General features: G+C 50.1%; 3 protein-coding genes across 6 annotated transcripts; 2 read left to right on the top strand and 1 right to left on the bottom strand.

The window, feature by feature from the left end:
• Window positions 1–727: 727 nt before the first annotated feature.
• nphp3 (nephronophthisis 3) lies at window positions 728–21,415 on the bottom strand. Of its 4 annotated transcripts, XM_049749006.2 has the most exons (46): window positions 20,227–21,415; window positions 19,946–20,071; window positions 19,735–19,885; window positions 19,499–19,651; window positions 19,228–19,361; window positions 18,958–19,118; window positions 18,614–18,770; window positions 18,468–18,542; window positions 18,226–18,396; window positions 18,044–18,147; window positions 17,844–17,958; window positions 17,627–17,770; window positions 17,462–17,559; window positions 17,263–17,365; window positions 17,119–17,201; window positions 16,906–17,035; window positions 16,655–16,819; window positions 16,455–16,549; window positions 16,258–16,380; window positions 16,003–16,192; window positions 15,696–15,937; window positions 15,544–15,619; window positions 15,291–15,418; window positions 14,968–15,208; window positions 14,704–14,829; window positions 14,511–14,626; window positions 14,262–14,438; window positions 10,553–10,652; window positions 9,886–10,011; window positions 9,666–9,827; window positions 9,404–9,568; window positions 9,193–9,334; window positions 8,984–9,105; window positions 8,632–8,738; window positions 8,301–8,412; window positions 8,002–8,079; window positions 7,793–7,931; window positions 7,439–7,546; window positions 6,918–7,016; window positions 2,550–2,619; window positions 2,324–2,409; window positions 2,117–2,188; window positions 1,843–1,997; window positions 1,649–1,765; window positions 1,421–1,530; window positions 728–1,352 (listed from the first exon to the last, which is right to left on the bottom strand). In XM_049749006.2, exons 1-46 carry the CDS (start codon window positions 20,548–20,550, stop codon window positions 1,244–1,246), a joined length of 6,087 nt encoding a protein of 2,028 aa, XP_049604963.1. In that variant the 5' UTR covers window positions 20,551–21,415; the 3' UTR covers window positions 728–1,243. The 4 variants fall into 4 exon arrangements, with proteins under 4 accessions (XP_049604963.1, XP_049604962.1, XP_049604961.1 ...); XM_049749003.2 differs by lacking the exons at window positions 728–1,352; window positions 1,421–1,530; window positions 1,649–1,765; ... (14 more) ...; window positions 9,886–10,011; window positions 10,553–10,652 and having other exon boundaries at window positions 13,613–14,438; window positions 20,227–20,574; window positions 20,652–21,415; XM_049749005.1 differs by lacking the exons at window positions 14,262–14,438; window positions 14,511–14,626; window positions 14,704–14,829; ... (22 more) ...; window positions 19,946–20,071; window positions 20,227–21,415 and adding exons at window positions 10,717–10,839; window positions 11,082–11,156.
• ackr4b (atypical chemokine receptor 4b) lies at window positions 2,765–6,905 on the top strand. The gene is made up of 2 exons (XM_049749021.2): window positions 2,765–3,595; window positions 4,369–6,905. The coding sequence occupies exon 2, from the start codon at window positions 4,375–4,377 to the stop codon at window positions 5,488–5,490; it is 1,116 nt and encodes a 371-aa protein (XP_049604978.1). The 5' UTR covers window positions 2,765–3,595; window positions 4,369–4,374; the 3' UTR covers window positions 5,491–6,905.
• On the top strand, window positions 11,243–13,650 carry uba5 (ubiquitin-like modifier activating enzyme 5). The gene is made up of 11 exons (XM_049749020.2): window positions 11,243–11,424; window positions 11,514–11,559; window positions 11,633–11,722; window positions 11,892–12,001; window positions 12,081–12,167; window positions 12,241–12,325; window positions 12,397–12,501; window positions 12,604–12,731; window positions 12,941–13,076; window positions 13,153–13,329; window positions 13,413–13,650. The coding sequence occupies exons 1-11, from the start codon at window positions 11,276–11,278 to the stop codon at window positions 13,488–13,490; spliced, it is 1,191 nt and encodes a 396-aa protein (XP_049604977.1). The 5' UTR covers window positions 11,243–11,275; the 3' UTR covers window positions 13,491–13,650.
• Window positions 21,416–22,096: the final 681 nt, after the last annotated feature.

The raw sequence follows: 22,096 nt of genomic DNA, 5'->3' as shown, positions 1-22,096 counted from the left end.
TTACTCGCCGACGTAGTGGCGCACTAGATAGTACGTCCGACTCACGTACATCATGTTGCGAGATTGACACTAGGTTCAGCATTATTTCCTTAGTATGTATATACCTTAATATTATTTTAATTCTCTTGGATATGGTGTGCTCGAGTTTGAGGGCGCAGAGTTAATGTTTCAACGCGTCTTTGCTGACATCACAGTTGCTTAGCGCTTTTCTGAAGCTCAGCTGTGATTGGCGGTTAACTGAGTAACCGTGATGTCATTTTCCTGCAAGTACCAGAAACGTGCTTAAAAATACAAAGTGCCACGGGCTTACCTTTCAAAGGCACATTTGAATGCATTGGCAGATTTGTCTGATTCAAAATGTTTGCAAGAAAGCGACACAGAATTAGGAGCATGCACATATTAAAATAGACTCGAGAAACTGGGACTTGATCCATCCCATTGCTGAATACTCGACATCTGCACTGCCACGCCCAACCAAATATTTACATACCTCTTTGACTCAACCTAAATAAAGCGAGGCAGCTCATGGAAAATTGCCTTTTTTCTTCTTTTAAAATCATTTTCTTGTGTATTTGAAGTCTCCAGCAATGTCGAAAAGTGTCATATATATATATATATATATATATATATATATATATATATATATATATATATATATATATATATATATATATATATATCCCCCTCCAGGTGCTGCAAAAATACCGGGACAAACCAAACAAGGTAATGGGTTTTGCAAATCCGCCATGTTTATTACTCGCAGAGACTTTTATAGTCCAAACGACTCAAGGATGACGAAGTGGATAGATCAAAATGATGTACGTAAAACATAACATGTTTGTTTTTCTCGACGGCGATTTTCTTGTCCCACTCGTGAGGCAGTCATGACACTTGGCAAAGAGCGAAAATCAAATTATGAACCATAAGGCACGACATGTCATATTGTACTAGTAAATCAGAATGATTGGTTTGCCACTTGGCACTATGATCATTTAGCAACTGCGTAGCTCAATTCCCTTGTCGCCTAAACATACGCATAGGTCACTGTTTATCTTGAGAGTTCACAGGAAATTGGCTGCAAATGTTTGCAGGCCGCATTTTGTGTGTATCGCTGGAATTACGAAAGCCGTGTATTATTATTTCATAAATGCACCCTATGTTCTATTTCCGGTCTTACGTCACCGTAGCGGAATCCAAATGTGAGAGACCTGTGCTTGCGGTTGGAAGTCACGTTATGAAGACGTCACAGCTTGGCTTTGGACAATTGATCTCTCAGCTCCAGACGGGCGATGGTGGACAAGTGCACCTCATCTGGTCCGTCAGCAACACGCAGAGTTCTTGCGTAGGAATACCTGGAAAGGGAGGCGGGGGGGTCATTATACAAATAAACTTTGGCTGCTTAATCAAAGTACATGTTCACATCTGCGCCAGAGGGAAGTCTCCAGAAACACCGGCACCCCCAAACACTTGGATGGCACAGTCCACCACTTTGCATGCCATTCTGCCCGCTGCCACTTTGATCAGCGCAATCTGCACAAATGAAGGGAATTGAATGGCTAAATGGGGAGGGGGTGCAAAAATTCTACAAAAAATATGTGTAAAAATATGTAAAAAACGGAAATGAATATCGAAGTGACTATTCTTTCACCTGCTTGCGCGCGGCACGGCTGCCGAGCGTGTCGAGCGCATGTGCGGCACAAAGTGTGAGGAGGCGCGTTTGCTCAATCAGGAGTCGGCACTCTGCGATCCAGTGAGCGACCACTTCCTGCACGCACACACGTCATGGCACGTGATGTCCATTAGGGTGCGACAGAAGCTTTTAAATCAGCATCGCTGGCCTACGTGTTGATAGAGCTTCTTGCCAAAGGCTCGCCTGGAGGCTGCGCGTTGGCACAGCAGTTCCAGCGCCCGCTCCGCCAGGCCCACGGCTCTCATGCAGTGATGCAGCCGGCCCGGACCCAGACGTCCCTGAGCGATTTCAAAGCCTCGACCCTCGCCTGCCAACAAGATGACATTCAGAGAGAAAAGCACGCATGACGGCAGCAAATATGACCGGTGGCTTCATTTATGTCCATTTAAAAACCACAGCCATTAAGATCGAGTTGCCGCCACTTACCGAATATAATGTTGGCGACGGGTACGCGCACGTTCTCAAAGAGCACTTCAAAATGGCCCCCGTGGATAGCGTCTTTGGAAAAAGACACCGAGATATCGGCTTAATAAAAATCCCAACGTCGACATTTCACTCACGCTGTGCATTTGTCCAGTGAGTGACCAACACGCAGTAGCGCTTTTTGGTACGGGCGCTGCGCTGTGTTCGTACCGTCTTGTCCAAACACGGTGAGAGGCCTGACCAACTTCACGCCCGCCGTGTCCATTGGCACCAGGATCATACTGTGTCTGGCATGTCTGCAACAAGTGTTAGACGACAGGAAAAAAAACATCCATTATCTCTTAGCCTTAGCTCTCACCTCTGAGCACCAAATAATGATATTTGACAAAACAATCGAGGGGGGGGGGGCTGGGAAGACGATGAATGGTCCGCCGACCTGCTGCCGGCCTCCTCGGGGGCGCTCCTACACATCACAATGGCCACTTTGCATCGAGGATGCCCCGCACCTGAGAACCGCACAAACAATGATGAATGACTGTCTCACCACTATGACCTTGAATGACTGTCTCACCACTGTGACCTTTCTACAAGGGCTAGGAAATGCGGCCCCAGCTGGAAAGCACGGCCGAGCCGGGCCGTGAGGGACTGCTGAGCGACTAGACGCTGATTTATATTTCCGGAAATGGTTCCATTTTGTCGCTCGGGGCGACAAAACAAGACTATTTGAAGGGGGCAGATCAGGGCATCTTGACGCAGATTGGATTCTGGAAAAAGGCCCGTCTTCCTGTTTCCACTTCCATGAAAGGGGCTCCGCTCCCTGAGGACGGGGGACATATGGACACCAGACAAGACTGGCAGCACGGTGCAACACGCTCAAGCGTTCGTACCCATTGTTAGTATTTTACCAGACATGATGACAGAAATCTTGTCTGAATTCTTCATTTTAGCAGATTTTCTTTCCCCATTTTACCTTGCACCTTACATGGACGGATGCTGTAACCGGCATCCGTCCCAATACTTTTGAGTATTGAGCATCAAGCCAAGCGTAGTTACACTAGACGGAATGTCAGAGGCTGTCAGGTCCAAACGTGTTCCAGCTGCACCGGAATGCAACGACAAACTTGCCAACATTTTTTTTGTTGTTGGTTTTAAAACACACTCCTCTCGTCTGCTAGACCTTTTCCCTTTTAGGTGATATTCGGTTGCTAAACGTTTTTCTGCACCGCCCAGGAATGTCATGCTGTGTAAACTGGCCAGAGTCACAAGTTACTGTTCTACACACACACACACAGACACACACACACACACAAATCGCTAACAGTGGGACGCCCTGCGACAGAGGAGGGAGGGGTAGTGTGCGTAGGGTTTTTTTTTTGCGCCCCGACAATTTGCCTCCACAGACACACAACAGGCTTTGCAGTGTGCGTGAATGTTGGACGTCTGATTACTGGGCGTCAGAGAGAGCATAAAAAAAAAAAGAAGGTAAGACTTGTTTTGGTTTTTTTTGGCTGAAGTTGGTATGCCCATCATATGTCAAGTGTATAAATGTTTATTTGGCTTCTTTTGCAATGTATTCTATACTTTCCTGGTATGCTATCAAAATGGAATTGTTGTTTACCCCGTCAGAGTTTAACAATAAGTCAAGGTCCATTTTTACAATCAGATGGTGATAACACGTAAAGGACAAGATTTGTTCACATAAAAAAATGAATGTATTAAAGAGATGTTAATTACATAAGAAAGATAAAGGAACCATTTCGAAATTGCATGAAAGCCTAAAACGACTTGTGGTTGATGTTCGGCTCTTGTTAGATTCCGCTGCAATTACAATATTTTCTTATGCATTCCTTGAACAAAATCCTCTTCGATCAGTCATCTTAAGCTCTCGTTTCCAAGCCATATTGGCAAAAACAATGAGCGGCATCGCTTATCCCAACCTTGAATAACGCAGCTAGGAAAATACTTGTGTTACGTTTCGTAACGTTCCGTCCGTTTCATCTATTGCGTAATAAACCTGGACTCGAAGGCGCTAAATCACCGGTGGTGCTTCGCGGTTACTTTCTATGTTTCGACAACGTTCGCGTTCTGATGAATTTCCGACGGTTAAACGCTGCTCGTCACTGTGAGGAGAAAGGATGAGTTAAAAGTGCACAAGCTCATTGAGGGGTTGTGAGGATTAAAGCGTTAGGGAAGCCACGCAGGAGACATTCCGCTTTCCACGTTCAATTCTTCATCCCCCCCCCACCCCCATACAGACAAAGATGGAGGATTACTATTACCATGACGACGAGGACCTCGGCCACAACGACAGCTACGACTACAGCTACGACCACTCGGTCTGCGACAAGGAGGCGGTGCGCTCCTTTGCCGGCGTCTTCCTCCCGGTCATCTACTCGCTGGCTCTGGTGGTGGGCCTGGCGGGCAACGCCCTGGTGGTGGCGGTGTACGCTTCCCGCTCACGCCTGCGCACTTTCACCGACGTGTGCATCCTGAACCTGGCCGGGTCGGACCTGCTCCTGCTCGTCACTTTGCCCTTCTGGGCGGCTGACGCCGTTCACGGCTGGAGGTTGGGGCCGGCCGCCTGCAAGCTCACCTCCTTCCTCTACAGCGCCAACTTCAGCTGCGGCATGCTGCTTCTGGCGTGCATCGGCGTTGACCGCTACCGGGCGGTGGCTCACGCCGCGGCCGGCAGGTCCGGCAGGGGCGTCCGGCTGCGGAGGCAGTGGATCCTGGCGTGCTTGGCGCTGTGGGGGGTGGCTATCTTTCTGGGGCTCCCGGAACTGCTCTTCTCAACCGTCAAGCATTCCCATTACAGGATGTACTGCACCGCCGTGTACCCGGCAAGCATGGGACGCCCTGCCAAGGCTAGCCTGGAGCTGCTGGAAGTGAGCTTTCGCTTTGCGCTGCCGTTCCTGGTGATGGCGGTGTGCTACTGCCGGGTGGGCCGGGCCCTGGCCCGAGCGCCCGGGGTGCAGCGGGACAAAAAGTGGCGGGCCTTACGCGTTCTCTTGGCGGTGGTGGCCGTCTTCTTGCTAACGCAGCTTCCCTACAACGTGGTGAAGCTTTGCAGAGCGCTGGACATCATCTACATGCTGGTGACCAACTGCGAGGTCAGCAAGGGCCTGGACCGTGCCTTGCAGGTGACTGAGAGCCTGGCGTTGACCCACGCCTGCGTCAACCCGCTCCTTTATGCTTTCATCGGGTCCTCCTTCAAGGGCCGCGTCCTCAAAACCGCAAAGCATCTCGGACGGCGTTTCGGGAGACGCGCCGGACGAGAAGAGGGCGAGCCGGCGGTGGAAATCTCGCTCAATGTGCGCAACCAAATCCGGTCACAGTCTGGTTCAGAGGAACCGGACACCAGCACATTCAGCGTGTAAAGGTACGACGACGGCTAGTTGCTAATTAGCAACAGTTGTAGCGCTTTAGTCCCGAAAAGGAAAAATACTATTATGGTCCCAGATAGCTGGAGCAACGTGTTCAAGTAATACATAAGACCAGGTAGCCATAGCTGAAGTGGTAAAGCCCGTACAGTTAACCATCACTACAGATGGGCTTTGAAAACCACACCAGATGCGCACGTGCTACATGCAACCATCACTAACATCCCAGGCTGACCTTCTCCCCAGCATTCCGCTACTCACTCGAGATGTATTAGTTACGCAATACTACTTCCTTTTCAGCCAGGGCTTTGGCGCCATCTGTAGGGCACGACAGAAAGAGCGCACAAATTCATGAAAAAGGTGAATAGCGAACCGCAAATAGGAGGGCAGTCATTGTACACATGAATTCTGATTATGTCAGAACCCCCCCCCCCCCACACACACACACACACACACACACAATCACTACACAGCACAGCACACACACACACACACACACACACAATCACTGCACAGCACACACAAAGCTAGCTGTTGAGGCACTGACCTGTAAGAGGCAGAATATTTCCATAGTGAAATGTTATGAGATGGATGCAGTCTATCTAATGTGGAACATTTGCCGTAAAGCGTTTGTGGGCACACGCGCTAACCTTTGTATTTGATCTCATTTGTACATTATCTTGACTGAATTAAAAGGACATTGCTCTACCGTGCAATTTCAATGCTTTAGGTTTGAGAAAGAAATATTTTTAAAGCTGTCTACATAAAAAAATAAAAGTAAGCCAGAGTCTGCTCAAGCCTAACGCCATTTGATCATTTTTTCCATGCTCAGTACCTGTTAGTCATCCTCTTTCCACCACACTGGCTAAACAACAAGGGGAGACCGCAAGCATTTGGAAGGAATCATGCCGTGTCCTGCGTGCTGTTTACGCCAAGACAATGGAAACAAAGCTGCCGGGTCATAACAGGGGACGTCATTCTTGAAAGTACGTGAGGGAGGACCCATTTGGGGGAAACTCCCTCGAGACGACGCTCGGTCATTGTCAACAATGTTTACTTTTGGGTTTTGGGGGTCAGATTGAATAACAGAGACGTTATGACTCCCTGTAGACCAAGGGCGGAGTTAGGGTTTGAAGTATATATCATTAGTCGTCATCAAGTCTCTCAAGGGCCTCGAACAATTTCACAGAGCAAGCGAGAAAACGATTACTCCGATTCAAACATTTCCAATAAACAAAGTATGTTTGCGCCGCCAAGCTGAGGCAAAGCACGCACGGCCGTCACAAAGCCACGTCACGTGCGGCGCTGTCACGTTCAATGACTCATCTTCTGAAGAAAAGAAAAGAAAAGAAAAGAAAAGAAAAGAAAAGAAAAGAAAAGAAAAGAAAAGAAAAGAAAAGAAAAGAAACGAAGGGTGGACTCACCGCTGCTCCACCACTTCTTCCCGTTGATGACAAACTGGTCCTCCTCACGGTGGAGACTGCAGGCAATGTTGGTGGCATCGCTGGACGCCACCTCGGGCTCTGAAGAAGCACAAGTGCCTTTTGAGTCTCACAGGGTGAAATTGTGTGTTGGATGGCATTTGAAAAGTTGGTACACTTGCATTCTTTTTCCTCACTTTCATTGTGTTGTAGTGACTCAGTTTTACGAGGTCCTTCCAAACGTCAAGTCTTGTACACATTGTTCTTACGTCATGTTCCTTCCCTCTTACAATTTGGCAACATGTGCGGCAAACGCCAGGGGCAATGGGAAAAGCCCCGGGGGCGGGCCGACGCCCACTGTCATTACCTCTGGCCTGCAGCTGTTTCCACGCAGCACAGCAAGCAAGCGCACACTGGGAGAAATGACTCACTGCCGCAAAGCAAAAAGCTTCGCCAAAAAGAGCACTTTACGCTTTATCCTCCTAAATCAAGAAAGGCGCCACTCTGGCGCGCGTGGAGTGTACCTGTCATGCAGAAGCAGGAGCGAATCTCTCCTCTGAGCAGAGGTTCCAGCCACGTCTTCTTGTGTTCCTCGCTGCCAAACATGTGCAGCACCTCCATGTTGCCTGTGTCTGTTGACAGGAGAGGGAAAGCGTGACTGGGAATATGCAACACGCAAGGGACTGCCAGCTTTGTATAGGTAGACGGCTCCTCCTGTTGAAAACGGACGGATGCACCATGTTTGCGTTTGCCTGAGCCCTGGAATTGAGCCTCAAATGACAGACTTACTTCCTGCGTCTTTTCAGGCAAGCCCGAACCTCGAATAAGAACGACAACTTGTCAGTGAGCAGATGGGCCGTGAAGGGGTTGTTGTTTACCCGGCGCCTGGCAGTTAAATACTTCCGGAGCAAAGAGGCAGCGTCCGGTCTCCTCGGCGATGTGGGCGTAGTCCAGCTGAGAGAGGCCGCTGGCCGCCGGCAGGAAGAGATTCCATAACCCTGCCTCTCGAGCTTTCACCTGGCCACACCCACTTCCAATGTAGTGATCTGAAGATTGCTCCGAAGTGAGGTTCCCCTCTAAAACCTACCTTTAGAGCTTCGATTATTTGGGGGGTGTTCCACCTCAGGGGCGAGTGAGCATACTTGATGTAGTACTCCGCTACTTCCTGCAAAAAACAAAGCTGTCGTGAAAATCTTCTATTTGCTTTCCTTTCGACAAGCACAACAGAGAGACAGCGGCGATGTGCTGGGCCAAAGGTGACGACTGGGCAATTTGTATGACATGTGAAATCAATAGAGGTTTTGTTCTTTCGCTCCACTAACTAGGTCCAAAGTTTTCGTGGGAAAACGGCGAGTGGACAAAGGGAGGCTTTGTGTCGGCGCTGACCTTCTGTGCGGGAAGCACGTGCTGCCTCATAAAGTCCTTCACCTGCTGGAGCACTGCCTGGCCTTTGGCCGTCTGCAGAAACAGCCGGGCTTCCTGCGCGGCCTCCGGAGGCCTGCGAAGAGGGTGAGACAAAAGTCAGTCGGCAGCTGGATGCCGGTTTCCAAAGGCGAGAATCCAATGTTTACTGGCAAAGGCAAGATTCCATCGTTTACTGGCAAAGGCGAGATTCCAACGTTTACTGGCAAAGGCTCCAAACAGCCGGTGGAACTCATGTCAAATGGACTAGACACAACATGGTGTGAAGGGAAACACGTTAACAGAAATAACCAACCTCTGCGCCAGCTGCAGGGCGAGCACAGCCAAGGGCTCGACGCACTGGCCTAACTCGGCGGCATTGGGAGCGCTGGCATTGCCCAGCAGGTGGCGGGCATAAACACCCTGGACAGAGAGAAAAACAAAGTCAATCACAGTGGCCTTCATATGATGACAGAAGGATTGTAATGAGTTCATTTGAGGGTCAGATTGTGAAACTTCGTGAAACTCCTAAAAAGGTTTGGATGCTTTTTAAACCTAGTTCAAATGTTTTTGAGCATTTGCAAACAACGATTGCTCCTGAGGCAAAACAAGAATGCCGACTCACTTTTTTTTAATGCACACGCAGAAACTTCCCATTCAAGCCTTACCTGAGCGATTCCTGCCATTTTGAAGAAGGACAGCGCCAAGTAGAAATTTAGGCAGGGCAAAGGTGACGGGACCCCCCGGCAGCATTTATAAATGGAAATCAGGTCGTCCACTGAGGGGATACCTGCTCAACACACAGAAAGAAACGTGTCATGGGCGCAGGCCGGCCTTGTTAGCTGATTTCAACGTCGAGCGTTAGCCGAGATCACACCTTCTATTCCTTTCAAGCTACCCATAGAGCTCAGTATGTTGAGGCCGAAGGGCCAGTAGTGAGGCATGAGGAAGTAGGCCAAGTCTGCCAGAGGCTGCCCGCTGGTGGACAACTCCCAGTCCAGCACCGCCAGCACTCGAGCCTAAAGGAGCCACGACGCACGTCACTCCCAACGGTCACGTGAGCGAATGAGAAGGCGGACGGACGGTACCTCGCTCGGATGGAATACCAAGTTGTCCACTCGGAAATCACCGTGGACCAGCGTGACCTCCTGATCGTCAACGGGCAGGTTGCTCATCAACCACGAGGAGAGCTCGTTCACGGCAGGGATGTCTCGGTGAGACGAGGCCGTGTACTGCTTGGTCCATGTGGACACCTTGAAGAAGAAACACGCTGCTAATGTCATTCAAGGGGACATATTGAACATTTTTGAATTGCTTGGGCCTCAAGAAAGAAAAGATGAATTTGCAAACCTGTCTCCTACAGTATCCTGCTCCTTTCCCGTAGCCGTCTAGCTTCAGGGACGTCAGGTCCAATGAATGCAGTTTGGCCAAAACTTCCACTGCTGCCACGTACAGAGCCGCCCTCTCCGCCGGGATCACTCCGGGCAGACGAAGATCCCGAAACACGCGGCCCTGCTCGGTTATCATTGCCGTCACACTTTATATTTCAAGCATACCTTTGCAAACTCACCACAACGTGCTCCATCAGGTAGAACTCTGTTCCCATGACGTCCATGTCGGTGCAGTGGAGAAGGGGCTGAGGCACAGGGAAACCAGCGGAATGCAATGCCTTCTGGACACGATATTCCCTGTCCACCTGTAAACAAATATATATTTATCTTTATACTGTCTCTTTCTGTTTAAACGCTCTCTGTCTTGAGAACCGAGCTCATGTAATATAGTAATTCCTTTCCTGAGACAGTCATTTTTGCTTTTCCTTTTATGTGAACTACAACCATCAACTTGCAAGGAAAAAAAACGCTAAAAATGTTCACTCTGTGTAATGAATGACATTGGTTTAATGCTCTGAAATGAGTGACAAAAATATTGAACTTTTATGTACGTATGTACGTACGTATGTACGTACGTATGTATGTATGTATGTATGTATGTATGTATGTATGTATGTATGTATGTATGTATGTATGTATGTATGTATGTATGTATGTATGTGTGTATGTTGCATTAAGTCAGCGATGATGTTGTGATGGCTCGTAATAGAAATAGTTTTAAATAAAATGGTACAGCGGTTTCGAATTAAATAGCTCCCCCTGCTGGACAAGTATTAGTACTACATACAAAAGAATTGGTGACCAAGTACGGTACTTTATGTCGTGCTTTTTTGAGTTGACTTATACCTTGTGTGCGCCAGGTAGCAACACACCGGGTGGCTTCTTCCTTAGAACGTAACTTTTGGAAGGTGTTTGAATCAGGAAAGTGGGATTCGACTGCCCCGCACTGGAAAGACCTTAGCATGTTAGCCCAACATAGTTGTCAACCTGTGACCCAAACACTAACTCACCTGTACTGCCTGACAACGAGCGTGTCGTCATTTGACACGAACAACTTGGCGCACAGATACTTTTTGAGTCTATGCTCGTTGAATTTATGCTGCGGTCGCACGGGAGTCGTCAATTCGTCCATGCTGAAAAGAGTTGACTAATTATTTTCCAGCTGTTGCTCGCTCGCCATCTAGCTCGATGGCCGAGTCGTTTATGGCGACGCACATTGGATCAAAACACAACCACAATCAATCAATTGGCGACGCACATTGGATCAAAACACAACCACAATCAATCAATAAATCAATCAATCAATCAATCAATCAAAGAATTGGCGGTGCGCACAGTAATATTTGAACGCAAAAGAGTAAAAAAACAAATTTACTTGATATGTCGGGGCAAGTTATCTGGAACGTCCTACACACCCACATTTCCACACGAACTGTATTTGCTGTAACACATATCCTGACAGCTGATTGGACTTGTGAAGACGTGTACTTTTTTCCCGTGTCAGTTGTTGCTGTCTGGGCTTTACGTTTTTACACTTATTGTTTTCATTGTTAGTTTTAGCGTGAGCTCATGGCGACGCTGGAGGAACTCAAGCTACGCGTGAGGGAATTGGAGAACGAACTGATTAAGTGTCAGCAAAAGCAGTGCGCCGCCAAGCAGTTACACAGACCCAAAATCGAAAAGATGAGCGCAGAGGTTGTCGATTCCAACCCTTACAGGTAACGTTTCGCGATAATAATTGAAATGTATTTCGAAGGGTGCCGCGCCCATCGGGAGACGAGTGACTCGTTTTTTACTGTTCTTGCAGTCGCCTAATGGCGCTGAAGAGAATGGGCATCGTTGATAACTACGAGGTAAGCTCACCTAGCCAGTTTGCTTAAATTGTTCATGGTTTGTTGCCATATTTTTCTTCCTTGTGTGTGACAGCGCATCCGGACGTTCACGGTAGCCGTGGTTGGGGTCGGGGGAGTGGGCAGCGTGACAGCCGAAATGCTCACTCGGTGTGGCATCGGTAAGGTAATGATACAAAACTCTTTTCCTAATATAAGTTGGTCAGGATATTAGATACACCCGCACCGTTGAAAAATAGCCGTAAGTGAGGTATGTGAAATTGACTTCTTTGCAACATGAGAATTTGACTCATTTTTAAAGTATGTATTTTACCTACCTAATACTGTTTCCACAGCTGCTGCTGTTCGATTACGACAAGGTGGAGCTCGCCAACATGAACCGACTCTTCTTCCAGCCGCACCAGGCCGGCCTCAGCAAAGTGGAGGCCGCGGAACACACGCTAAGGTAACACTCGTTATTGGCCTATTGGACAAAGTAGTAGTAATAATAGTAATTGCTTTTTTCTTACTGACCTGTTGACCAGAAACATCAATCCGGACGTGCGGTTTGAGACGCACAACTACAACATCACCACCTTGGACAATTTCAACCACTTCATGGAGCGTCTCAGGTGGCTTTTGCTCACGTTCTCTCTTCCGCCCTCAGCCAAATTGTCCTTCCTCACTTCTCCTCTGTCTTCTCAGTCACGGAGGCCTGGACGACAGCAAGCCTGTGGATTTAGTCCTGAGCTGCGTGGACAACTTCGAGGCCCGCATGGCCATCAATACAGTGAGGAATGACTTTTGTTCTTAAGCTTTTGTTAGTTTCTGCGTGTGATCGTTGCACTCTTTTTCGCCAAGGCTTGTAATGAGCTCGGACAGACCTGGATGGAGTCTGGAGTCAGCGAGAACGCCGTGTCGGGACACATACAGCTCATCAACCCGGGAGAGACGGCGTGCTTCGCTGTAAATACACCCAAATCCAATACACGCGCTTTTTCCGGAGGCTTACATCTGCATCACTGCAATTGTTTCTACCAAGTCAGTGTTTCGCGTGTCTTTGCACAGTGCGCGCCGCCTCTGGTGGTGGCTGCCAACATCGACGAGAAGACACTCAAGAGGGAGGGCGTGTGCGCCGCCAGCTTGCCCACGACCATGGGCGTCGTCGCTGGCATCCTGGTGCAAAATGTCCTCAAGTAAATTTTACACACAGCTCCATCAAAAATGAGTTGTTTGTTTCTTTGTTTTGTTTTTCCGCTACAAAAAGCTCCTGTTGTGGAAAATTATGAGAATAAAGTATTTCGAGTAATTAGTTCCAAATGTTATTTTAGAAGCAAATTACAGTCGATTTCCTTCATTTGGAGATGGATTTTGTCGGTTAAACGTGACTTTGTCGACGTTGCAGGTATTTGTTGAAGTTCGGTCGCGTCACTTATTACCTGGGCTACAACGCCATGCAGGATTTCTTTCCTAGCATGGCTATGAAGCCCAACCCGCAGTGCAACGACCGCCACTGCCGAAGACAGCAGGAGGTGTACGAGGTCAAGTTGAACTCTGCGCTGGATTCCAATTTAATATCCACCATCGCTAACGTGGCGTCCCAATGTGTGCTGCCAGAAACGGGAAGCGGAGCGACCCAAGACTGAGGTAGTCCAGGAAGAAGAGGAGGTGGTGCTGCACGAGGACAACGAATGGGGCATCGAACTGGTGTCAGAGGAGGCCAACGAGGAGGAGACGGCGGCCGTCGCCGACCTCCCCGAAGGCATCACCGTCGCCTACACCGTCCCGGCGGCGGTCAGTTCACAACTAACAAACGATTGATGACTGTTGGGGCTGGGATGTTGTCAATTTAGGCTTTTCTTTTTCATTGGAAACAGAACAAGGGCGACGGGGAGATGGTGGAAGAGACGGAACAGAGTCTGGAGGACCTGATGGCGCAGATGAGAAAGTTGTAAGCTGCACGGCGGGCAAATTGAAAGAAATGATCATGGCATACTACATTGGATGACAGCCCACGACTGACCATCAATAAAAACAGAAAAAGCTGAATGCATGAACTAAGCTTGCAATGCTTGGCTAACATTAACATCTCAATAAAGTATTTATTAGCAGGAATACATGTGCAATATTGAATGGTAACGAAGCAAACACGATATTACAACACATACATATAAAAAAGACACGTCACTACAACTGCTGCTTTTTCAGGAACGCAAGTGAGTAACTCGAATTTGACATCGCTGTGAAATTGGACTTTTTTTGGTAAAGCAGTCATATTTTAGCATTAAACATACTTGGGTTAAAGAGCTTCTCTAGACCGGTAGAAACATAACATTTGTTCGGTTCGGTCATTGGCAACTTTGCAATAGAAACGTTACACTGGAAGAACAGATTTCAAGAAAACCTGTGTAGAACACATTATTTGGCAAAGTCACATCTTACACAAATAAGAGCCTTTCGCACTTGTTAACACTTCACTTGTAAATCATGTCATTAGAACTTATTTCTTTGCAATTGATCTCATCTCTCCAATATAGTGCTTTTGTTTTATTGCTATGTGCAATTATCTGCAGTATTTATTAAGGAGTTATCGTTGTTTTGTGGGACAAATGACAGACAGCATATTCCTATGGGAATATTTCATAAGAAGTAGGTCCCGGAATGAATGAAATTTGTACGTAGAGGTTTTCATTTTCCCGAGCCATAGTGTACCTGCGCGTACTCACCTGGGGCCTTGAGGGAGGGGGGCCGGTCCCCTCAGGCCGAAGGTGTCGGCAGTGGACGAGTGGCGCGACGGCGGCGCGTTACCGCACGCCGACGACGATGGCGGCGGCTCCGTCTCTTTGATCTCCATGGCTCGCTTGTACAGCTCGGCCGCCGTCTCAAAGTCGCCCTCTTCGTAGCTGCAAAATGGAGAGCGTCGCGCAAAGAAGAAAAAAGCGCTTGGCGGAGAAGTGTTTTTCCAGGTTACGTACCTCAGCACTGCCAGGTTCTTGAGCGTCTCGCCGACACGAGGATGCGAGCGTCCCAGGCTGTCTTCATACACTTTGAGCGCTCGTTCGTAGAGGGGCAAGGCTTCGTCGTGCTTCTTCTGACAAACCAACCCAAACGCAGCCTCTCGTGACCATATGTGTATGTATGTATTGAGGGGAAAAAAGGGGCGTTTACCAGCTGACAGTAGATGACGGCCAGGTTGACCAGTGCCGTCGCCACGCTAGGATGTTTGGGCCCAAAACTCTTTTCCCGGATGTCCAGCGAGAGCTCGTAGAGGGGCACCGCCTTCTCCAGCTTCCCCTGCGTAGACAGAATGTTTGATTTGATTCTTTGATTTTCTGTGCCAGCCACGACGTCTTCATCCCTTCCTGGCATTTGAAGTAAGGCATCTTATCTCAGCTGGAAGAAACAAGCGCCGAAGGAATGTTTCCGCCTCACCCGGCGCTTGTAGAGCATGGCCAGGTGTTTGAGCGTGTAGGCGAGCGAAGGGTGGTCCGGCGAGAGGGCCCTCTTGCGGATGTCCAGCGCCCTCTCGTACATGTCCTCGGCCGCCTCGTAGTCCCGCCTCTCCGTGTGCAGCGCCGCCAAATTGTTGAGGGACTGCGCGCAGTCGGGGTGCTCCGGGCCCAGGACACGCTGGCGCATCTCCAGCGAGCGCGTCAGGAACACCTTGGCCGCGCTGGTGGTCGGAAGACACAAAGAGGATGGGAAGCGCTTCCGGGAGGATCCACGTGCGCTAAACGTCGGCGGCTGAGACTGACTCCAGGTTGTTCTGGAGGTAGTAAAGCACTCCTAGCTCATTGAGGGTCCGGGCGCAGTCGGCCGAGTCGGTCCCAAGGGTGAGCTCTTCCAGCTGGAGGGCCCGGCGACGCAACAGACTGAAGCCGTACTGCAGTGCGGAGAACACGCGAGTCTTGTGACACAATAGTATAGTATGGTGTGGTGTGGTGTGGTGTGGTGTGGTATGGTATAGTATATGTATGTGGAGAGGCCCGTTATTATTTCTATAGTCACCATGTGGCCTTTCTGGCGAGCCGTTTTCTGCCTTATCTTCATGGACCTCTTCCTGAGTTTCTCCGCCTGATCGTACCTGACCACGACAGTGATAAAAAGTAGATGGCCCGGCTGCGGCAATGACGGGGGCAACGACGGCAGCACTTTTGTACTTGTTTTGTTTCTGGTAGAGGGCGGCGAGGGACTCCAGCTCTCGGGCCACGCTGCCGTGCTCGGCCCCGTAGGCGTTCTCGCTGATCTCCAGCGCCTGCTTGTACAGCTGCTCGGCGTTGCCGTACTTCTTCCACTGGACGTACACGGCGGCCAACTGGTGCAGGGAGCGTGCCACGCTGGGATGGTCGGGGTCCAGCGCCGTCTCTCGGATCTCCAGCGACCGCTGGAGAGGACCCACCGCCTGGCGGAGAACCAGCTGGCTTTTACGCTTCTCACAAGCCACGAAGCCAAAACCCGTCAGCTCACCTGACTGGGCAGGCCCAGGTCTTTGAGGAAACGTCCCAACGTCTCATACAAGTCGGCCAGCTTGGTTACGCCGTCTTCGCTCTCGCAGTTCTTCTCGTAACGCTTGAGCGAGTCAAAGTACTCGGTGGCCATGGAGCTTTTGTCCTTGCCCACGTACTGCCAGTAGGCCAGCAACTCGGAGAAATGACCCCTGGAAATCCAAACTCAATTAGCAGAAAGTTTGGCCGAGCGCCGCCTCGGCCTGGGATTTACGACCTCTTGTAAAGGTTCTGGGAGACAAAGAGGTTGAGAAGGCTCAGCTGCAGTTTGCTGCGGTCCTCCTGCTGCTGAAGCAACCAGGGCAGCTCGTCGGCGACGCGCCACGTCACGCCGTCGTGACTAGCACCCACAAGACATCCCGCATCAACAGAGAGAACGGAAAAAAAGAAAGACGGACGGACGTCCGGCCGCACCTGAGCTGCCGGCTGAAGTAGTGGATCAGCTTTTCTCGGTAGGAAGCGCAGCCGCGGCCTCCGCTCAGAAACTCCAATCGCACTGCTTCCCATGCCTGGTGAGGAGACAAAGGTCAAGATTTTTCCCACTAGGCAAAAATCATTCCGAATACTGCATCACATCCTTTCAATTTCCTCCTGGGTTCCTAATAAAAAGGTACCTGCAGATGGCGGAACTTGATGAGGCCGCAGCGGAGGGTGAGCACGCAGAGTCGACTCAGACCAAAGAGCAGCGACGCCAGCGCCGGAAATTGCAACTCCGGGAAAAGGTCGAGAACCTCCGACTCGCTCACGCCATTGTGGCTGCAATACACCAGGCAGAGTATCTACGCGCCAGACAAAAACCACAAGAGGTGTGTCACGTTCCCGACGAGTGCCCGTTTGCCACTTTCCGACCTAGTCGTTCGGGCACCTCTCTGGCGACGTGTCGCTCTCTGTCCGAGCCGAGGGAGTCCAGCGTGGTTTTGAGCGCCAGGCGGTACAGCGACAAGGTGTCCTGACACTGCAGGCACCGCTCCAGGCTCTTCTCCAACCACCATCCGCTACACACAACAAACAAATAGGTGACGTCAATTTTTCAAATCCTAACGACACACGCACAAAAAAGAGAAGACATCAAAGGAACCTGGCGCTCATCCTGGCGAGCAGCGTGACGTATAGAGCGTTGCAGGTGGAGGCTGAGCGGCAGTGCTTTTCCAGCTTCTTCTCCTTGAGAACAAACGGTCAAGTCACTCCCACAGCACTCAGACGATGACTTGCTCCTTCCTACCTGATCCTTGCCGAGTTGGAGGTCCACGCTGAGGCGCTCGGCGTTCACCACACTACTGACTTCCCTGGGACTCAGCGGGTCCAAGTGGAGCGTGGGCCACAACCTGGGGGTGGGGGGTGGGGGAATCACAAATGCGCTGAGACGCTGCTTGCGATGATTTGTGCAAATACTGAATGGATGTCTGCCGCGTGGGACCCACCGCCACGCTTGAGGACACGTCTCCACGTTGACGGACACAACCACTCTGACGTTGACGGGCAGCGGGTCGATCAGCCACTTCATGTGTCTTTCCGCGTGCTGTGGAAAGATGACGCCAATGTCGTCGTCGTCGTCGTGGTGAACTGCAATCGCTGCCCTCCCTCACCTGTATTTGGTCGATGGAGTCTATGATGATGATGATATTGCCCTGGTGGCGCGCCGAGAGCCTCTCCAGCCAGCGTGGGAACTCCTCCAGGATCTTGCTGGGCTCCATGGACAAGCCCGAAATGGACCAGAAATGTTGCAGCAGCTGCATTCGGAGGACCAATGACGTCACGGGGTTTGACTTGAGACAATTCAACAGAAGGGAAGCCATCTCTCACTTTCACGGTCAGGCGCTTGATGATGAGCACGGGCTCGGAGCTGGAGGAAAAAGGTTGCCCGACGAAATGGGAGAGGAACAAGGTGTTGGGGGACTGCTTCTGCTGCAGCTCCATCCTAGCGAGGAGGACCGCAAATAGTCACGCTGCTTTTCTCGCCGCCAAACATGACAGCCGCAAACAAAAAGGAGAATTACACTTGCCATTTGGCGAGGAGAAGGGACTTCCCCGAGCCCGGACCGCCCGACACCAGCAGAGGCGGAGTCGGAGGAGGGGCGGCGATCATGTCGTCGAGCCGCTCCACGTACTGAGAAGAATAACCTCGTGGGGATTTGAAGTTGACCAGGAGGAAGAACTTGGCGAAGAGGGTGGGAGGGAAGCTCACCTTGTGGAAGCCCAGCTGGGAGCCGGTGCTGCCGCACGCCTGCTGGTAGGACTCCAACTGCTCCTGCTCGTCATGAAGGTCCCACAGGACGTCGCCTGCGTCTTCCTCGCGGCCCTCCTCCATCCCGGAGTCCTTCGGGTCGCCGTCGGCTCCTTCCAAACCGAGCAACTCCTGCACCGGAATAATCAGCGCGACTTGAAAAGGAGACGTGCGTACCAAGGCAGGCATGGGTGGCCAAGTACCTGCTTGATGACTTTCTCCAGCTGAGCTGAAATGAGGCTGGCTCCATCTTCAGCAGAACCGCTGTGATCCAAGACCTGCTCGCATGTTCAACACAAGTATCAAGGTCTGCATGTGCCAATACTGACAATGCGTCAGCAAACGGGACCTTAATTTTTGCAGCCTTGTCCGCAACGTTGACCCTTTCCAGAAGCTTCCTGGTGGGCCCGGACAGGTTCCCATCTCCTTCCGTCCTGAGGTAGAGCACTAATGGATGGCCATCTGGATTCTTCACAAAAGCCTCCTCGCAATCCTCCACCACGGAGCTGTGACGTCACAACAGCAGAGGGAAGCTTCAGCCCGAGCGGGAGGGAGGGAGGGAGGGAGGGAGGGAGGGAGGGAGGGAGGGAGGGAGGGAGGGAGGGAGGGAGAGCGGGAGGGAGGGCGAGCGGGAGGGAGGGAGGGAGGGAGGGAGGGAGGGAGGGCGGGCAGGCGGGCGGTTCGGCGCGTGACCTGTTGACGGTGGATTTGAGAAGCAGCACGCACACGGAGCTCCTCTCAATCTCCCGTTTGCGTGCCGACGCAAACGAGGCGGCGGCGTCTTCGTGGAAGCAGACGTTAAGGTAGAAATGTCCTAGACCTTCACACAGCCTCCTCAGCACCAGAGAGTGCTTCTGCATTCGAGTCATTTGTGCAAGGTTTTCATTTTACAGATCATTTGAATGCAACCAACACCATCCATACAGGTTATCTTTTGGCACATCATCAGAACACTCGTCGCACCTTGGTAAAAATGTCCATCTCAGCTCTGGTCTCCGGTGTGCAAATGAAGTAGCAGCGTACCGTGTTGCTCCACAAGGCTTGAGGCACGTGAGGCGACACCTGCAGCAGACTGGCCACCGCAGCATCCCAGTCGTCTAGCATTTGACAAGTTCTCGTTAGCAATCTGCTTTTGCGCTCTTTCCACTGAAGTCGCTGTGGCGTCAGCACACCGACTGCTAGCACGCTACCGCTTGAACACGTGCTACTGGTGACATCCCACTCGCTCCCTTACCTCGGCTCACGTTTGCGAAGGGGCCCTCGACGTCGATGAGGCTATGGGCCAACTCGGGTCCCCGGAAGGTCTGCTGCAGCTGCATCATGCTGCCCATAGAAGGCTCGCTTCCCAGCACACCCCCGGTCCAGTACTCGGACTGGGTTCCCGCAGCTCGAGACGTGAAACGTCATTGGCTACAGATAGCGCAACTTGCTGGCAGCTTTACTTTTTCGAATTCAACGTGGGTCCCTTACCAGTCACAGTCGTTTGGTTGTCGTCCGAATCGGAATCGTCGGGAGAGTACACCTGGATGCCCTGGGCTTGCAGTTGTTGCATTTTGGACTCCAAGTCCCTCTTAGCGCGAAGGAGATCCTGGATTTCCTTTTCCTTCGTCTCTCTAAAAATCTGGTGAGCAAATCCAACAAGATTAACGTGACAGAGGATATTTGAATCACTGAGACATACCTTAAATTGTCTTTTCACTTTATCCCGGTCGTGCTCAAAAGTGGAAGCCCTCTCCATGGCTTGGTATTTGGCCTCCAGGGCGCTCTCCTTCTCTCTCAGGATCTTTTGGTAGGTCTTCTGCAAAGCCTGGGGTCACATGGAAGACGCTTAGAGCAAAACGGCAGATTTCCTCTGAATATTATAAGGACTTGGTAAGTACTTGCAAATTATGATTATTATTTGTTTTCTTTTTTAAGAGTTAAGCACAGCGCTTCTACTTTCTTTCAGCAGTCTTGCAGTACCTGCAACTCAGCTCTCAGCCTCTTATTCTCCTCGTCCAGCTTGGACTCCTTCTTCTGCATGGACGTGATCTCGTTGTTCTTGCTTACGCGGAAGATCTCGTACTCTTTCCGCAGCCGCTCGTAATCGGCGGCGTACTCGAGGTCCACGGAGCCAGTCGACTTGAAGCTGGCCCCAATCGCCCGAGGTCCCCGGCGGAAGGAGCTGCGCAAGAGTCGGGCTTTTGGCTTCACCTCTACGGGAATCTCGCACGCTTCGCCGCCCTCGCCGCCGTAGCCATCCTCGATCACCTCCCCGGGGCTGACCAGGGAGGAGGCCGTTCCCATGTTAGCAAAGGGGCCCCCGTTAGCCTTTTGGGGGAATATGTTGCAAATTGTTGCCGTAAAAGTGTCATTAAACTAAACTTGTCTTAAAACACTCCACATACCCACTATGCTACATGCTAATTAGCACCGACCGTGTACAACCTGTTGCTGGTTTCGTTAGCGTTAGCATCACGAAGATGGCTCTCGAAGAAAACAGTAATGTCACGAGTGAAAAATATATTTTAGGATAACGGGGGGGGGGTGGGGGGTTAACTACACTATAGTGTCCGCAAGGTTGTCACGGTGAAAATGTTAGAGAAAATGTTAGATAAAATTTGCGTTCTGCAATCAGATTCACTTGGGCTTCTTCTGGGCTACCTTGGTAACAGGCAGTGCATAAGGGGACCCGTAAGGGACAAACCGTGTAAAAGTCGCATACGGGGACGCGCCAGGGACAAACCGTGTTGAAGGCGCGTTTAAAAAAAAAATCCACTGGGTAAATTCCCACTTTTGATTAGAATGTGCTTATCTTTTACCTACAATGTAACTTTATTTCAAGTATTAAGATGCAAAATTGACTTTCTGGTCATTTTCTCACTTGTGAGGCCTTGATGCAGAAGTTTCAGGGAAGACAAGTCATGTCGGCATCTTTCACTCCTGGACAACCTTTCCTTGGCATAAAAATAACACGCATGCATGCACAGACGCACACACGCACAGACAGACGGACAGAGACAGACAAACACAGACAGAGAGACAGACAGACAGACGGACAGAGACAGACAGACACAGACGGGACTTTTTTTTAAACCTTTTATTTAGGAAAAAACAACTATGGAAGCTCACAATCCAGCAAGAGTGGGGAACCTTTTTCCTTATTTAAATGATGAAAACATAAGATGAAACAACCTTTACAAGGTTATAGAGATGACAAGCATTTGCGTGTTAAACGTTTGTGAGGCGTTTTATGACAGGTTGCCCACGCCTGCTTTATAAACAGGCTTCAATGTCTGTGGCTACCCAACATGGAGATATGACTTAAAGCTTTACAAAAACAAAATATATTTACAAGGTCTCTCTGTGCAAACATTTTTTTCACATCACTCTCCGATAGTGTCTGATGAAGTCAAGCATAAAAACTTTGGTGTGCGAACAAAACTACTTACTACTTCCTTACACTGATAGGCATTTACTGTTTACAGCCCCCGCTTTGATTTGTTTCGAGTAGTTTCCGTGGCGGTGCACGAATGCACGCCCCCCTAAATTCCCTCCAAAATCTGGACAACTTTGGCAAATAGGCACAATTTTTTTTTTTTTTTGTCCACGTGTTGCTACTTTATCGATCCCCCCACAAAGTGTTGTCAGTTGAGACGCGTTAACGTTTACGAGAAAATACTCGATCTGTATACAAGGCATTTACAAGGGTGAATAAACATCAACAGATTAAATATACTACGCTTACCCAAAGTTCTGGTACGAAAAATAAAACAATCTGTACACCGTCTGTGTAATACACTACATCTGATTTGAATGCCGTTGCCTCTTTCAAAGCGCCCGTATATTTTTT

Source organism: Syngnathus scovelli, chromosome 18 (assembly GCF_024217435.2).
Source record: "Syngnathus scovelli strain Florida chromosome 18, RoL_Ssco_1.2, whole genome shotgun sequence".
NCBI lineage: Eukaryota > Metazoa > Chordata > Actinopteri > Syngnathiformes > Syngnathidae > Syngnathus > Syngnathus scovelli.
The sequence above is the reverse complement of the archived record's forward strand: the minus strand, read 5'-3'. Positions and strand labels throughout refer to the sequence as shown.

Excerpts from the sequence above, each read along its gene's own strand:
- ackr4b (XM_049749021.2), top strand. The coding sequence starts at position 4,375 with ATGGAGGATTACTATTACCATGACGACGAGGACCTCGGCCACAACGAC.
- uba5 (XM_049749020.2), top strand. The coding sequence starts at position 11,276 with ATGGCGACGCTGGAGGAACTCAAGCTACGCGTGAGGGAATTGGAGAAC. Across the intron at positions 12,732-12,940 it reads CTGGTGCAAAATGTCCTCAA|GTATTTGTTGAAGTTCGGTC; the intron begins GTAAATTTTACA and ends TCGACGTTGCAG. Across the intron at positions 13,077-13,152 it reads GACAGCAGGAGGTGTACGAG|AAACGGGAAGCGGAGCGACC; the intron begins GTCAAGTTGAAC and ends GTGTGCTGCCAG.
- nphp3 (XM_049749006.2), bottom strand. The coding sequence starts at position 20,550 with ATGGGAACGGCCTCCTCCCTGGTCAGCCCCGGGGAGGTGATCGAGGAT. Across the intron at positions 10,653-14,261 it reads CCCCTCCCTCAAGGCCCCAG|TGCGGGGCAGTCGAATCCCA; the intron begins GTGAGTACGCGC and ends AGGTCTTTCCAG. Across the intron at positions 1,353-1,420 it reads GACTTCCCTCTGGCGCAGAT|GTATTCCTACGCAAGAACTC; the intron begins GTGAACATGTAC and ends CTCCCTTTCCAG.